At 37.9% G+C, this 16,836-nt stretch overlaps 2 protein-coding genes across 2 annotated transcripts in view; one reads left to right on the top strand and one right to left on the bottom strand.

The window, feature by feature from the left end:
• The window catches only part of LOC139733257 (angiotensin-converting enzyme-like), a 101,294-nt gene that overhangs the window by 2,480 nt on the left and 81,978 nt on the right, over positions 1–16,836 (bottom strand). Inside the window, exons 10-13 of the mRNA XM_071644097.1 lie at positions 5,100–5,323; positions 3,458–3,602; positions 1,331–1,429; positions 659–781 (exon numbers count right to left, since the gene is read on the bottom strand). Coding sequence (XP_071500198.1) covers positions 659–781; positions 1,331–1,429; positions 3,458–3,602; positions 5,100–5,323 — 591 coding nt within the window. The remainder of the gene's footprint in view (positions 1–658; positions 782–1,330; positions 1,430–3,457; positions 3,603–5,099; positions 5,324–16,836) is intronic.
• LOC139733276 (uncharacterized) lies at positions 8,175–11,917 on the top strand. The gene is made up of 4 exons (XM_071644113.1): positions 8,175–8,308; positions 9,545–9,692; positions 10,435–10,629; positions 11,588–11,917. The coding sequence occupies exons 2-4, from the start codon at positions 9,551–9,553 to the stop codon at positions 11,773–11,775; spliced, it is 525 nt and encodes a 174-aa protein (XP_071500214.1). The 5' UTR covers positions 8,175–8,308; positions 9,545–9,550; the 3' UTR covers positions 11,776–11,917.

Here is a 16,836-nt window from a genome sequence, read left to right as displayed (position 1 = left end):
GTCAGCGGAAAGAGGAAAAGTTCATCTTTCCTCACAAGTAACATTGTGCTCTTCATAGCTGACAATTAAGAAATGGTAGCCCTCCAAAGTTGGATTACGTTTTTTTTTTTTGATAAGCACGGTATAATGTATATAGAAATTTTGAAAGCGCCTGGAAGAAGGACTAGTGGTAGTTAAGATTTTAAACTCTTTCAGAAAGATAGCCTTGGTCTAAGCTACATCGTATGCAATTGGATGTCCAAAGTCCAAAGTAGTTTTGTTTCCAGGCGTTTTTTATCTATAATGCATGTAGCACTGTTTGAAAGCGACTGGAAGAGAGACTAGTAAGAAGTAAGCACTTAAACTTTGTCAGAAAGATAGTCTTTGTGTAAGGTACATCATATGCTATATGAAGGTTAGGTTAAGTGTTTAGGGTTAGGGGTTAGAGTGAGGGTTAGATGGTAGGTTAGCAGTTATAGGGACTTTGACAGAGGTCATAAGTACGAGTTTAATATCATCGGTAGTTCACCGCAAACTTAGATGTTTTCTGAAACTTCGGAAATTAATTTCCAACAAGTTTTCATTTGTGATTTCTTGTCATATGTTTATGCCACTGTGAAAAAAGAAACACGATAATGCGTATGGATACACATACACACACAATATATAGGAGGAGTACCTCAACTTTTGTCCTGCATCTTTTGAGTCATAGATATTGCACAGATGGAGGGGTCCCTCATATCCAGCCGCGTTGCACAGAGCTTTATGGAACTGAAATTGCACAATGTAGCTGATGAAGTACCTGTTCGTGCAAACAAAGGGAAAATGCACATCCGTTTGATCTGTTAAAAAGTTTTCGGCTGTTTCTCTGCGTTGCAGATTATTATATACCCCATTTCGACATTTTGCTAGTTCATTTGTACAAAGTTCCGCTCGACCTAAGTGCACCCATCTTCATTGTTTTTAAGCGGTTGTAATTTTTCTTTTTTAGTAATTACAAGGCTATTGTGCAATGCATTCGCGTAGGTAAACATTAAAGAAGCTATGATAACATGTTAACTTTTGAATGCTTTTGAAGACTATCTGTTGAGAACTACGTCTATGCATACCACAATATCTTTTTCTATTCAAAGACACTTTGAACAGACGGTATTAGAAATGATAACCTCGTTGACTATTTTCAATTCAAAACTTTAAATATAATTTCGTAGACGACCTGGAAAAAGTTACGTATTACGTATACGGCAGGAAAGGTTCAATCAATTTTCCCGGTTGCCAAGAACACCCTTGTTGTCAACGTATGGCAAACCGATCTGTTGGGAGAATATCAGAAAGTGATGTATCGAGTCACCTGATATACGGCGTGCCAGACGCCACATGAAATTTCGCTCCTGGATCGAAATCATCTTGTTGTCTTGGCAACGGGCTTTTCACACCTTGGTATTGTCGTCTGTTCATGGTGTGATATCACAAAAGAGAAAAGGGACAACAATAAAAAAAATTGTAAAAAATGTAGAAAATTACATTTTTAGTTAACTCTGATAAACATATTTCAAAACACCATCAACTGATTTCCTCATCTCCACTTCTGTCATTTCATTTTTTTTTTCTGCGTAAAGAAGACATTGCCTTTAAATCCCAAACCCAGGTGGCTGTATCTCACAAATACTTGAAAATATAGTCGTTTGTCAGGCCCTATGAGATTTATGTGGTTCGCATTAAATCGTCGATCAGTTTCATCATTTTCTTGTTTGTTTCTTTGTTTTGTGAATGTCCTTGAATGTCGCCAATAAACGGATCTACTGTCACTCCACTGTAAAATATGTTCTTTACATACAATATTCTTGATTTGTCTGTCTACTTTACGTACAATAACTTTATAAATTAAAAAGGCTATACTGAAATCATTTCTAAAGCATTTAGTTTTGCAATGAGTTGTTTTATTTGTTCATCAAAAAACGCTTAAAACAAAACAGCTTTAAACAAACGTGTGCGAATATGCACTTTGCAGGTACAAAATATCATGGCATAGTCAATCACAATTCACACGTTATCATTAATTATTGACCTGAATGAAATCCATAAGTCGTTGCGCACATAAGATTAAAGGGATGGTACAGTATCGGTGGAGATGAGAATTGGGCTTTTAACTTTTTGCGAGATACCAAGCAAACACTTATAAAATTGTACAGAGCATACAATTCTAAAACGAATTCAAAGTTTATTTGATGAAAATCAGTTTTGGAATGGCTGAAACATCCAAAAATAAAGTAAAACAAAGTGATCGTAATAAATGGTGGGTCCCGCCTTTTATTAGAATCGCTCTGTTTTGGATATCTCAGCCATTCAAAAACCAATTTTCATAAAATGTGGAATGGTATAATTTTAGTTGGTCAAGATAAACATATCCGTTCTCCGTATAATTCCACGCGTTTGAATTCGGGAACCTACAGTTTTACAAGAGTCATTGTTTTTATGTAGGCCCCATCATATTCCTGACATTTACTTGTGACATCCTCAGATGATAATGACCATTTACATTTGTGTTAAGTATGTTTTTTTTTCTTTCTTCTCCAATCAAAATATATGGTTGTATATATTTGTATTCTTGTTTTACTGTCAATCATTTTGTAATCCCATCACTGAGAAAGTGGAAATATGAAAATAAACTTGAACTTGAACTTGAATGCCTCATGGAATAATATACCCTTTTATATTTCATAAGAAGTTTGTCATTATCTCACCGAAAAATTAAGAAAAAAAGTTAGGCCTCAACCAAAGCTATACTATCCCTTTAAAGTGAAAAGCTAGCCCATGTTTCGGTTCACTGTGGTTCACTGTGACACAATCAAACAGAACTTAAACACGCTTGTTAAAAGGCGGTATTTATACTGCACTTAGTAACAGTATTTAAAATCGGACAGAAAATAAGAGAGTTTCAAAATTCTGAAGTCAGACAGGTTTCCCAAGAAACACTTGAATTAGTCACAATGGGGTATGCAGTAAAATTATGTCATGCATGACGTCATCATCTCACGAGTCTCCCTCTGAGCTGCACAAAATTCTTTAACTAAGTTCCTTCAATCAACAGGCATCAATCATATTCTTCATATTCTATTCTTACATTGCATATTTTGCCGAATGATCACAGGCTTTCAATATCTTTAAAGCATGGATGACTTTTAAAGGAGATGGACTCGTATAGAGATCAAATCATGGTTATCTTATGTAAAGGCAAGCAAGAAAACTGCCAGGTGACGATGCTATATATTATAACCACATCTATTTGGCTGTCATCGGTATGACACAAAATCAAGTTCGCGAAAATACATGTATTTGAATTGAGTGTAAAGGAACTTCTACCGATATCTTTTTCTTTAATTTTATCCTGTCAATGATATTCAAACTTATGGAGGATCACATGCCACTTTTTTTTCTTTTTTTTTTTTTTGGAAGGGGGGGGGGGGCAAGCACTCACCTCATCTCCCACCAGGCATCGTTGTAATCCTGCGGTTCCACTTCTCCTCTAAACACCTTCCATCGCCACTTGTCAATCAGTAGCCCGAAAGGAAGGAAAGCAATCTTGAAGAGTGCTTTTTCCATAAGAAAATTGATGGTAGACTCTGTGAATGTCAAAAAAAAAGCACATAAAAATTGGTCCTTAGTAATGATTATACTAGTACTGGTGAAGGTGATAGGCTACTGTCACAACCCCAAAAATCAGCCTGCTCGGCGACCTGTCGGCGAGTTTTTAGCCATTTTCGGTCGATAACCTGTCGGAGACCGACCGAGCACCGCTGATGTTAGGGCATCGCTCGGTCGCTGCTGACGTTTTAACGCGGAGTTCAAATTTCGGCGGCGCGGCCCAAAATAAGATCGGTGTTGTTGCTTTGCTGTTTGTTCATTTCCATCTAAGAAGATGGCTGGATAGCCCATATTTAGCTATGTCAAGCTGGTCTTCCATGGGGTCCAGTTGGATGTGAGGTGGGACCACTTCACGGGGTTAAACACCCTGCTCTTTGCGATGAATGAATGAAGCGGGATCTTTTACGTGCATGAGCCGTGACTCTCTCATACATGGGACCTACATTTTATGTCCTATCCGAGGGACAGAGTGTTTTGCCTCTTGCTAGAGGTTCTAACCCGGGTCCTTAGGATCGTGAGGCAGACGCGCTACCAACTGAGCCAACTCACCGCCCACCGCTCTCGGTGTCCGAGAGGCAACGACCTAATCGAGCGGTCGCTGTTGAGCAATGTTGAGCAATTAAGAAGGGGCGGATCCATGAATTCATAATCCATAAAGGAGGGGGAGGCGCTTATTATCTCCTTACGTCAGGGATGAAAGTGCTTATGAAAGTGAAAATTCTTGAGCACTTTCATCACTTACAAAGGGGGAGGCCCCCGAAAATTTGAATTTTGAATAAAAACCAAGGCAACTGCACTGGAATTTAATGCATTCCTCTATCGCAACATTATATATAATATATATATATATATATATATATATATATATATATACAGTCAAACCAGCCTTAGCGGCCACCTCTCTATAGCGGCCACCTGTCTATAGCGGCCAGCGGCCACAAATGTTGTTTCCCGTGGTAGATTTTAACCTGTCTATAGCGGCCAAAAACCTGATGGAGCCGTAGCCGAGCCGATAATTCAGCGTGTTTTTCTGCTTTTTAGCCTTGCCAGTCATTCCTGGGCAACGTTCAGTGATCGCCACCGTTGCATTCATCACTTGTCAGTCCCAATAATGCACTAGTGTTAAGTTTTCTTCATGACTGTGCACATGCTACGGTACTGTGCAACAATTTCGTAAACACCGGCATTGTTTTATGCATGATACACACGTGTGCATACGTACACACATACATGTACATGTAAGTGTTTATAGATGTATACAACGATGATACATGTACATGTAGGCAATGTACACAAAGTTGGATTACCTGTCTATAGCGGCCACCTGTCTATAACGGCCACTTTTTCCGTATCCCTTGGGTGGCCGCTATAGACAGGTTTGACTGTATATATATATATATATATATATGGGGATGCAAATTACCACGGTTACTGATGAACATATCAATAACGTAACACGTTTCCTCTCTCCTTACCGTAATCATAGTGAGGTTCGCTGAGGAGTCCAAGGCGATGAAAATAACTGGGCGTGGCCGCTGAAAGGGCGATGGTGTCCCCAATGGCTTCGTGGAAGGCAGGATTGGCTCCAGATCGGAAGACGATGTGCTGTTTAGCATACTGAAGGAAGTACTGGCAGTGTCCCATTTCGTGGTGTACGGTTAACAGATCCTCCATGGTAACCTCTGTGCACATCTTAATTCTGGAGGGAAAGAGGAATGATTATTTTAACACTCATTAATCTATGTCAATTGAGATTCATCCAGTGGTACTATTCATTTAAGAAACAAAAAATAAATTCCCGCATCTGGACTCACTTGAAAATACGGATTCACGTCCGATCCTGGAGGCTACGACAGCACAACTGAGTTGGTGGCTGCAAACGTCATAGCCGATCGGCGCAGAGGCACTCGCGACGTGATTGTTCGGAGTTATTGTTTTATAGAAAGAAAGAAGAGAGAGAAAAATGGGGCCCTATACGACTAATCTGCCCCAGACCGCACTTAACATAAAACAGACATCATAAATCTTGGAAAAATATAAACAATATAAACGAAGTTAGAACTTCGTCGAGAAAATTTCCCAGATTATAGAGCGGTTCACCTGGGAGAGGTTGTGTCCACGCCAGGTAACGTCAAGAGAAGGGCTGCCCAGACTATTATTACATTAGTACACTAAGCAGCCTCTTCATGGGCGTTTGTATTCGCGTTAAAGCCCAGGGACATACTTTCAGCCATGATCTCCCACCTGAAGACAGCCAAACATACTAAGTTCAAAGAAAGAGATGTGCTCATCCTTGCGCACAAAAAGTATCGGTCGCTTGAGAGGAGGGTCCGGAAAGCTGTCTATGTCAATCCCGAGAACCTCCAACTATGGGACACAACCCCTCTCGGGTACACACATGTAATCCGAAGAATTTTGCGACGATTGACTCCGAATAGTAACGTCGATTGTGCCTCCTGCACCGACCATCAACGACATTTTCCCGCAACAAAATCAGACGAGCTGATGAAGCGTCCAGGATCGGAAACCGTTCTCGAATAAGACAGAAAGTCCAAATACAGTTATTTTTTTTAATGGATTAAATTTTCATCACAATCTTGTTTATGATAGTTAGGTCATGTTGTGCAACAGTACTTCATGTGAAATAATGAAGTTGCCTTAAATCATACATGTTTGACAAACTTTTGACAATCGACATACGTCCAAATATATGGAGCAAGTATACGAGAACATGCATGTCTTTCAGGTGAGGGAGGGGGAGGGAGGTACTATCCACTGATACACCCGGTCGATATTCGCGAGGGTGTGATATTTCGCCCTTCAGTTTTTCCAACCCCCCCCCCCCCCCCCAACATAAAATTGCCGCCACTAGATTCTTTGGTCCTTGATGGGAATTAATGATTTGCGAAAATGCAAGCATTTAAAGTCGATTATTGGAAAACATAGGCGTGTACATGTGGATTTCATCCTGAAATCTGAGACGGACGCTCCAGTAAGTCATTCAATCTAAGGTAGGGGAGTCTGGGGAGTGTATAGCAATCAGAGCACTATAAAGTTAAGCATACCATTTCATTTTGAAGTCGATTTCATAGACGGGGAGAAATCAAACAGAACGTTAAATATTTCATAAAATTGGACGAGATAGAAGAAGGTTTTACATTTTGTAATGACGCAGTGATGTTGGTTACAATCTGTATCTGTACGCAGATGAGATAATTCACTGATGAGCTCATCGACTTAATAATTTTCGTACAGCTTGACAGGGATGGTATGGTTGAGCAGAGGATTCAGTTTTTAAATTCTTGCGGGATACTTCCACCTTATAAACTGTTAATCTATGAGGAATTCAATGTTTACTTGATGAATGTTAATCTATGAGGAATTCAATGTTTACCTGATGAAAATCGGTTGTGAAATGGCTGAGATATGATCAATATCATAATTATCAATAAAAGGATATGCCTAGGGGAGGTGTGGCGTAGACATGCTTCCATTATATCTATTTCAGACTCAAGTCCTTGTTTAGACTTCTGACATTCTAGTGAAAGAAGTTGTTAACCAAGTTTAATTCCGAATTGCATGGTGATTTCGACTTCCATATGTGCATTTGATAATATCATGCCTGGCTATGATGAATTCAGTTGAATTGGTGAATAGCCCAATAGGCCTACCCGTACTATATAGTATTGCAACTTTCATTTAAGTCAGAAATGGTGTAATATCTGCTCTGAGTTGATAAACTTTGGTCAAAAACTATACTAGCATGTATCTCTTGAATCCATGATTTATGTCAAGGTTCGACGGTGATAAAGATTGTGAAGGCCACGAACGTTACATGTTGAACTGTGTGTGTGAGTGTGGTATAGGCCTAAAAGTGTTCATTTGTGTGTGTTCATGTGTCCAAAAATCCTACGTCGGATCATTGCTTTGCCCACATCTGGGGCCCGTTGCATATAGGCCTAGGTTACCATTATGGTAACTTTGCCATCCAATGGTAACTTCCATGGAATTCCTGATTTTGATTAGCTGTTAAGTGTTGTTGCCATGGTAGTTACCATTGCATGGCAACGTTACCATAATGGTAACTAAATTATGCAACAGGCCCCAGCTGATCTGATGTTTACATGTATAACTGTAGCTCGTACGATGCAGAGTTCGCAAACGTTCTGGAAGTAGGTTTAGGTGAGATTGTGATTGAAATTAACGCATAAATATGTCTACTATTACATAACACTCGAGTACATTGTGCTACCGGGCCTGCATAGGCACGCCAGTGAACTGGCAATCTTCACTACACATTAGTACAGATCACAGAGAAGCGCCGTATCGAGTACTTAGTAGTACTAGCACTTGACAATGTACCTGTATTGCCAAAAAATCGCGGAGCCAAAGAGGGAGAGGTAAAAAAAATACGAACAATCAATGCTGTGCAGTGAAACTAAAGGCAGCTCACGCAGATCTAGAAACAACACCCCGCTCCCTTGAGCTTGGCCACTTGTTGGCCCTGGCGAATACACGTACGTCATACGTCAGCGCGCAAGTTGGTAGGCCTGCTTTGAAATACATACTGTACGTGCCAATAAATCATTCATTCACTTTAATTGTATGCAAGGTGTAAGAACAGAGCTGATCTCTTCAGACGAGAATAATATTCTTCCGTAGAAATCAAACATCAGACAAAGCAGTGAGTATCCAACTTGTTACAATCGACATTGTGAATTAACAGTTTATAAGTTTATAAACCATACGGATTCCGAAGGAATATCTAAATTGTGATCATAAGCCCCGGTCATTTATATCACGGCCTATCTATGATCTGGAGAACATCACAAATGTACTGTAACACTATGATTTCATTCAATGATCGAGAATGGTGTACAATGCGTATGTTTGCGTGTGCATGTGCGTGTGTGTATGTATAGATGTGTTCAATTACTGTATTTGTCTGTGTACATACTCACACACGCATATAGATAAGCTCGCTGCTTGCGTTGTGTCATAATAACTCCCCTTGGATGTAAAGTACATTGTACAATGTATTTACCGCTTGCCGCAAGGCAGAATCCACTGAATTACACGCAATCAATTGGACGGCTGGTATAGTACAGTGTTTCTAGTACGTGCTCTGCATTTAGGCTTGTCCTGAGTAGGTTTCCTACACTGACTCTGGATAAAACGTCAAGGTTACGCATGGATTGGGCATTAAAGAATCATAGATAAATTGCAGGAGAGTACCGTGATGCATTGGCTTGTACTAGTAACTGAATTTTTGGCCGAGGGCAAGCAATTCATTGCATACTGGTGGGATGATTGTAATTTATCATGATGTTCAAATATCGATGCTAGTTTTGAGACCTCAGTGAATTTATAGACTCTGCAAGACAGACATACAGTTTTTGCCACACTATTGTCGAGCCCAATCCATCCCATTGCATAAATGACAACTTTAAGTACCGGTATCGGTTAACATAGGCTGCTAATTCCTCAGTTCAATCAATTTAGTTGCGAGGAAAAACAAACAGACCAAAATCACATCCAGTTCCATATAATTCACATTGCAGACCTACGTTGTCACCAGTTTATATCACTAATTATAACAAGATATAGGCCCTATATTATATATCATATTATATTATATATACCTATGTAAATATATATATATATTATATATTATATATATATATATATATATATATATATATATATATATATGTGTGTGTGTGTGTGTGTGTGTGTGTGCGTGTGTGTGTGTGTATATATATATATACTGACTCAAGCTTTCCAAATATCCTGGGTGGGAATTAATTAGTTGTGAAAATGCAAGCCGATTATTTTAAATCAAAATTCATATCTTTTTCATGCGTATATAAGGGAAAAACACAGGAATAAATGCAGCTCATTTTAATTTGTCTGATCACAGGTTACCATGAACCTTTTGCAAGGCATTCTTGATAGGAGACTACGACTCTGCCATGCCGTTTTCTTCTCCTTCACAATGGTGAATTTCATTCTCTGCTGCCAGGCGTGTTCATGTACGTCTAACCCTGAAGTCTGTGATGGAAGCTACAGTAAGTCATTCAACTTTTTAAGGTATAGTGTAGTCTTGGTAGTTTACAGCAATCTGAACAACTTGATATATCATTTCATTTTCAAGTCGACTTCATACCAAATATAAAATCGAGCAGAACAGTAGATATCAATTTATAAATTCACAGGAAACAGAGGAAGCTATTGCTCTAATATGACGCAGTGATGTTGGTTACAACCTGTATACCCAGATCTAAAAATGCAAATGTCGTTATTCAAATCAGGAAATATTAAAATATGTCTATAAACGACCTTGAACTAAACAGTCTTGCATGCTAAAGTAATCTGATAATCATATCCTCCCCTCCCCCAAACACACACACACACACACACACACACACACACACACACACACACACACACACAGTGTGCTGATGACAGAAAGAAACTTTAACGAGAACGCAACGTTGTCTATAGGGGGTAGAAAAAACCAACAACGTAAAATCATGTTTGTGGAATATATTTGTAGTGATATATCTTTGAACATGCCCCATAAAATCCACAAAAAATAAACGTATCATTATTGATGGAATTCCAGTTACCTGTAATACATGCCGTACAATGGTGTATTTGAATTATTCTGTTTCAGTTGAATTGTAATGAATTGATCGTATTGATTTTCAATTGAATAGGAATTAATACTTATATCATGTTAAATTATTTGTATTTCTTTTTGGTAGCACAATAAAAAATTACTAGTACTTATTGGTTCCGAACCAACAGTATTTGAAGGAATGATTGCGGCACAATATGGCAACGTATCTGGCTTCGATGACATCACTTATTCAGTCGACGTGACAAACGTAACCAAGGACGCCGACAGCGATTTGACACCAGGAGTCATGGTGAACATCACTACTGGAACCCATACGTGTGGCTTCCCCGATCTTGAAGTGAACTCTACTGTTCTCTTTAGTAGTACGTAATCGGTCACTCATTTTTTTAGCCCTTATAATTATGTAATCTACCTTTTAATGCTTATATCATTACTGAACTATTGGGTGTCTGAAAGAATAAATTTCAGCTGATATAGTATATTTTCAGCCTTTTCTTTAGCCCTTCAGTTTTAGCCCGAAGTGTTATAAAACTAAACTTTATTGTTCGTCAGAAATATTTTACTACCACTTTTTTTCTGTTTTGTATCTTCCACAATATCATTGTACTCTGTTAAGTATCTTCGGTCATCACCAGTGGCGGATCCAGGGCGGAGCGCACCAGGAGCGCCCCTTTTACTTTGTTAAAACAAAACAAAAAAAGAAAAAGAAAAAATGGGGAGGGGGAGCTTGCGCCCCCCCCCCCCTTTATTTTGTAAAGGCGGTCCCTCTTTACGGAATTCCTGGGTCCCCCCCAACCGATCATGTATAGCCATTATATATATTATTTTCCATTATATTACGGATTGTTGTATTGAGGGCTTTATGATTTTCCATGTCATCAGTAATTGAAACACGAATACAGTTTCATAACTTCTCACGAGTGTGGAGTCCACAGTACGTCGCAGTCTAATGCATAATATAGCAATCTCGCCTAAAAAACGACAACATAAATGCACGTCAACGACCATCGAAAGTGTGTGCACCCGGATGCACAGTGTGTCAATTGTCCATTTAATTCATATAAGATGAAAAACTACCTCAATTTTCTTGATGGAATATAACGTTCACTGCATTCCTTTTTGTTGTGAACGAGACATTGTGGAAAAAATACAATTTCAAAACTTAAGAATGCATCATTGTAATTTAAGAACTATTCTAACTGACAGTTTACGTCACATATTATGAATGGATGCTCCTTCTTTTTCTTTCTCATTGTACTAAATATTCCATTGTTTCACCTTCTCCCTCCAAATCCCTTTCTTTTCTATCTTTCATCTCAGCAACTCGTGAAAGAGACGGTCCCTACAGTTACTCCATTGACAGGTGTGGATCTGTTGTGCTGACTCCGGACGATGAGGAGTACCACGATCTGACCTGCTCCGCTACAGGTTTGGGCACTGCAACGCCCCTCCTCCTACTCGTCTGCAGCACACTTGCAATGTTGCTCCATTCGCAGCCGTCCAATTGATACTCTATGCACTTTCCATCGCACTAAAGTCAACTCAATGTTCTAAGGAAACCTGTCATAAAGTTGTCAATTAATTTTTTTCTCATAATTGATCAAGTCTTTTGGTAAACAGTGGCCGTACACAATAGCAACAAAGAAAGTTCTTACAATAGCAGCAGAAGATAAGAGTTTGGTATATCTGGCATTTTGTCTGTGTGAGTACTATGCAACAGTTTTGTTTTATTTTGTTTTTTAATCTAGAATAGTGGCTTTTGTGAAAAAGTAAAGAATATTGCAAAGCTTCAAAAATTATAATGGGGGAAATTAAGAATTGTTCCTGAGTTGCTCATGGTGCAATACTTTGGCCAATTCGGTGTAGTTCTAATATCCATGACATTTTAACATCCTCACTGCTGTATCGCAGCCTCTGTCACGTGTTTGTGGAGATACGTCCTTAAGTAATGGAAAGTGGGACTTACATCTACTGCTACTGATCTCATGGATTGATTTTAGGAATAGGTTTTTACAAAAACATTTCTATTATTGTACAGTTTTAAAATATATTATGAGTTCACTACAGAAGAATAAGATAATATAGAACTATTTTTGTATGTACTCTGCATTTCAAGTACGCGTATATTTGTCCTTCCTAATTTCCTGATTTATTTCCTGTTTATCCTTTATAGTGTTGTTTCCTCATGACGCACTGCATAAAAGATATAAAAATTTTTGATTACAAGGACCTCTAAAATGCTCTCCTTGTCTAATTTTTGAATGTGTTCGAAGTTAATTTCTTCCAAAATGATTTAATTCAAGGATTAAAACATGACGTACTCTGTGTCACAAAATAATAAGGTGAATATTGCACAAACATCTAAAGTCTTGATTTTGAACCCACTCACAGGAAAACAACCCTTGAAATAAAAAAAAATGCAAATAGTAAAAAAAAAAAAGCTGATGGTGGTTTTTTTCCGAACTACAGACAGTCGGAAGTCATAGTTTTAAAAGATGTATCATGAACAATCATATGAATATTCATTGCCAAACGTATGGTGGAGTCCCATGGCACAAAAACAAACAAACAAACGAACAAAAAACAAAAACGCGAGGTTAAGTCGAAGTTTTCTATATAAACGCCACATGTTTTATCGGTGCCATTTCTTTCCATCGCCTTATTTGCCGTAGATACTTTTACATAATTATTATTTCATTTATGTTAGCTAGTGATCCTCCGAGATCATAACAGCAGATTACTCTGCACTCAAAATGCCTGTAAGTGCTTAACAACTTAGCGATGTTGCACAAAAGATACTCTTTTCGAGAAACGAAAATTAGGCACTCGGTAATGTTATTGTTTTTGTTGTCATATCTATGTTACCAGTACTATTACTATTGCAATATGGTTATCATATCTATTGTATAGTCTGCGGAGTGTAGTAGCAAATGTTATCAGACCGTTCTTTACTTCTGTAACCTTTTATATGCTGTCTAGACTTTAAAATGTGCAACGTTTTTTACATTTATGATGCATACAGCTGTACAGTATATGCAATGATGTTTATGGTCTGAAATGTAACTACATCTCATATTAATTAACATTAATAAGGATACACTTGTATATCCAGTTGTATTTTGTTTTCGTTGTTGGTGTTGATGGTGCTGTTGCCTTTCATTATGATGACAAGAACGAAGTTCAAAACACTGAAGATCGACTAAAGTGAGTGTGGTGACGTCAAACTAACTCAACATTATGCATCAAATTACCGCAAAGAAAACTGGATTTTTGCATTTCATTTGTCTACACACACACACACACACACACACACACACACACACATGACATGACCACTTGCTATACTGTAGTACTTATACGAAGATAGAGAGAGACAGAGAGAGAGAGAAACATTACTTACATTTATAAATATGCTTTTCTCTGCGAAGGAATTTAGGATCATAGACTTTCAAGGGGGGGGGGGAGGAGGAGTCTTGTCAACTGACAACGTTTACACTAGAGGCATCTGATCATTTTTCACACAGTTTCCATACACCTGCTACTGTACAGTAATTACTATAGCCACATCTATATGCCGGTCTGTAGACTCCCATAACTCGTAAGACATCGCAAATGTTACAAATCTATTTCAAACTCTCAAGAAGTAATCGAATATGCGTTTGTATTGGCTGGAGTTACATTTTGGCTAGAAGGGTTACGGTGTTATCACTTCAGGTTGTAATTATGATCGTCGACGGCTAATGTTAATAGAGCTGTTTAGCATTGGGTGCAGTGATTTAAAAAATGTTCAAGATATCACATTTAATGCATATGTGTAGGTCACTTGCATCACAAAAGATCCTACCATGTAAAAACTTTGCTATAAAGCCTAAAACATAAGGAGATATCACTATTTTTCCCACTAAACCATATCTGTAGACATTTTTATGGTAACTATAGTTCACATTTTGTATATTTAACAATACTTAACATTAATTATACTGATTCAAATGTTTTCATTGCTTGTTTTTATCCCTAACTCACATTTTAGAACTATTTTGAAGCAATAAATCAGGGTTTTTGTTTCCTCTGCAAATGGTGAATAATGCCTTTAAGGTTAGCAAGAACGCAATGCCCATTGTAAAAATAGATAAATAAGTAAATAAATATATAAATAAATAAAACTCACACAGACACGCCTTTTACACATTTTGAATAGCGAGTTATGATGATGTCACACTTTCCCGAAACTGAGCAAAGATGGACGTAAGATAAAGAAAATGGTCACATTCGCCTCTGATTGCATAAACATTGGGTCATTTGTGAAGCCATCGTAAATAACCGCCGGTTGAGTTTCTCAGATTCCAGCAACAATTTCGTGAGAGGTGGCAAAATCTTCGCGTTTTATAGCCATTGGGTTTTCTTCGCGAGTCTTTTTGGGTGAACTTCTTGACAAAGATTCACATCTTCGTGTAGCCTTTATTCGTGTGTGGTTCGAGTGCTATCGTGTGACCTTCTATATATAGGCATAGTACTTTCTTCGGCTGTTGATTGGCTTTTGACCATGTTTGAGGCCGTATCTCCCACGAAATTGAAAAATTCTATTTTCATATCGCCATCTTCTGTCACTTTTGGGACAGTGTGACCCCACCCTAAGGAAATAAACATATGCACCTCGCATCGCTGACTCTAGCGAAGTTCGTGCAAGTTGACACTCTTGTATTGACAACGCACAACGCTCGTGTGTGTGTGTGTGTGTGTGTATGTATTGTGTGTTGTATATTCGCACAGTACACGTGTGGACGGTACAACTAGATCTACGGTAGATACCCCGTATCGTACGCGGTTTGCCCTTCGCACTTTTCCAGTCTATCACATAACAAAGCGCAGCTGCAGCCCTATCGCCGCGCATGCATGTTCTAGTACGTACAGATTGTAGGTAGAAACGGTTCTACACAGGCCTACTAGTACACTAGAGGCAGAAATGACAAGGAGTTGGGTCAGATATGACCCCATTCAGAGTCATGAATTGGGTCAGGGTGACCCCATTCCGGGTCTTCATGACCAAATTCCTTCATGACCAAAGTCATTTTTGACCCGGAACGGTGTGTGACCCCAACGGACCCAGTTCCGGGTCAGTTCTGACCCGAATTCTTTTAGAGTGTAGGTGCAAAGTTATCAACGGTTCTTTATTTTCGTAACCTTTTGTTTGAGGTCTAGACTTTAAATGTAGGGTTTACCACTGGGAGCAGTGATTTAACAGTGTTTAAGAGCTGTTCGAGTTATCACATAATTTCTGATGAATATATGTAGGTCAATTGTATCACAAAACATCCTTCCATAATTTATTTGTAAAAAATGCAATAAAGCGTAAAATATAAGGGGATATCACTATTTTTCTCAATAAACCATTGAGGGCACCAAAGGGCATTTTCCCGTATAGATATTAAAAGTTGCAAATGTGTTTATAAAGGTGTAAGTATGCTGGAGATAATTTCTCCGGCAAATACATGCTAAGTCCGTCATAACCATGATAACCGGTTGACCTGACTTAAGGGTTCTGACAATCTGAAATATTTCTTCCTCATCTGTTGGGGTAAGAAAAATGTCTTGTGAAAGTGCGGAGGAAGAAACTTTGTAAAACTTACGTTGGAGTTGTTAACAATATCTGATGCTAATTTTGGGCCTTTATTACCAAAATAAGCATGACATAGGCCTATGTCATTAGGTTCTGAAAACTCTATTATCACCATATAGAATACTGAAACATTCTCTTTATTTTTCCTTGTAATTTTATTCCCATACAAACAATTCACATTGTCGTTTTCAGATTTCTGAGAATGATACATCTTATTTGACAAACGAATCAATCTATTCAATTTATTTCGATATTATTATACTTATCAAAATCATAATCATATTGAGTAGTAACTGCTTTTTTATATAATTTATCATGTGTTTTTTGTTTGAACTGATAATTCCCTTTGTAATGAAAGGGTGTTTAATCAATGGTGTATTCTTATCACAATAAAACATAAAACTATCTGAGAAAATATTGTATGCCTTATCTGCATCTGATTACAAAGAAAAAAAGAAAAAAATATCACTCCGGTGTTCCTGAGTAAAATCTGATTTTAAAGATTCAATCTCGTCCGTTTCTTTTCGGTACGATCTATGTGGGTTTTTTTATTCTTATTCTTCGATTCTGAATGTAGTGAGATTGTAAAAGTGGGCAGACGTTGTTCAGACACTATATCATTGATGAAGTTCTTAATTTTGAAAAAAAAAAAGATATTCAAAGTGTTCTGTAATTTTGCATTATTGAATAATTAATAATTAATTGTATTAATTAGCGATGAGCTTAGGCCCTACGTGTCAGATTTTGTCACTTCGAAATGCTGTACAGGGGTTTTATTTTCATGAGTAACCAATTCCAAATTCCAAAAGCTGCTTTAAAAATGTATTGGTTGCATGATTTGGTGGTCTGTAAATAAGTGTGTTTTTCTACATTTTAATTTATAATTTCAACAAATAAATCCTTATAGACTTCGATGTAAATGATAAATTACATCACTTCTAGCCTTCTCTTA

Source organism: Diadema antillarum, unplaced genomic scaffold, assembly GCF_040938485.1.
Source record: "Diadema antillarum isolate AM-2024a unplaced genomic scaffold, OU_Dant_1.0 seq00000466_RagTag, whole genome shotgun sequence".
Classification (NCBI taxonomy): domain Eukaryota; kingdom Metazoa; phylum Echinodermata; class Echinoidea; order Diadematoida; family Diadematidae; genus Diadema; species Diadema antillarum.
The sequence above is the reverse complement of the archived record's forward strand: the minus strand, read 5'-3'. Positions and strand labels throughout refer to the sequence as shown.

What these genes read in the sequence shown, in the direction of transcription:
- LOC139733276 (XM_071644113.1), top strand. Translation starts at nt 9,551, where the DNA reads ATGAACCTTTTGCAAGGCATTCTTGATAGGAGACTACGACTCTGCCAT. An exon ending in AGTCTGTGATGGAAGCTACA is followed by an intron (nt 9,693 to 10,434) that starts GTAAGTCATTCA and finishes CCGAACCAACAG; the next exon opens with TATTTGAAGGAATGATTGCG. An exon ending in CTCTACTGTTCTCTTTAGTA is followed by an intron (nt 10,630 to 11,587) that starts GTACGTAATCGG and finishes CTTTCATCTCAG; the next exon opens with CAACTCGTGAAAGAGACGGT.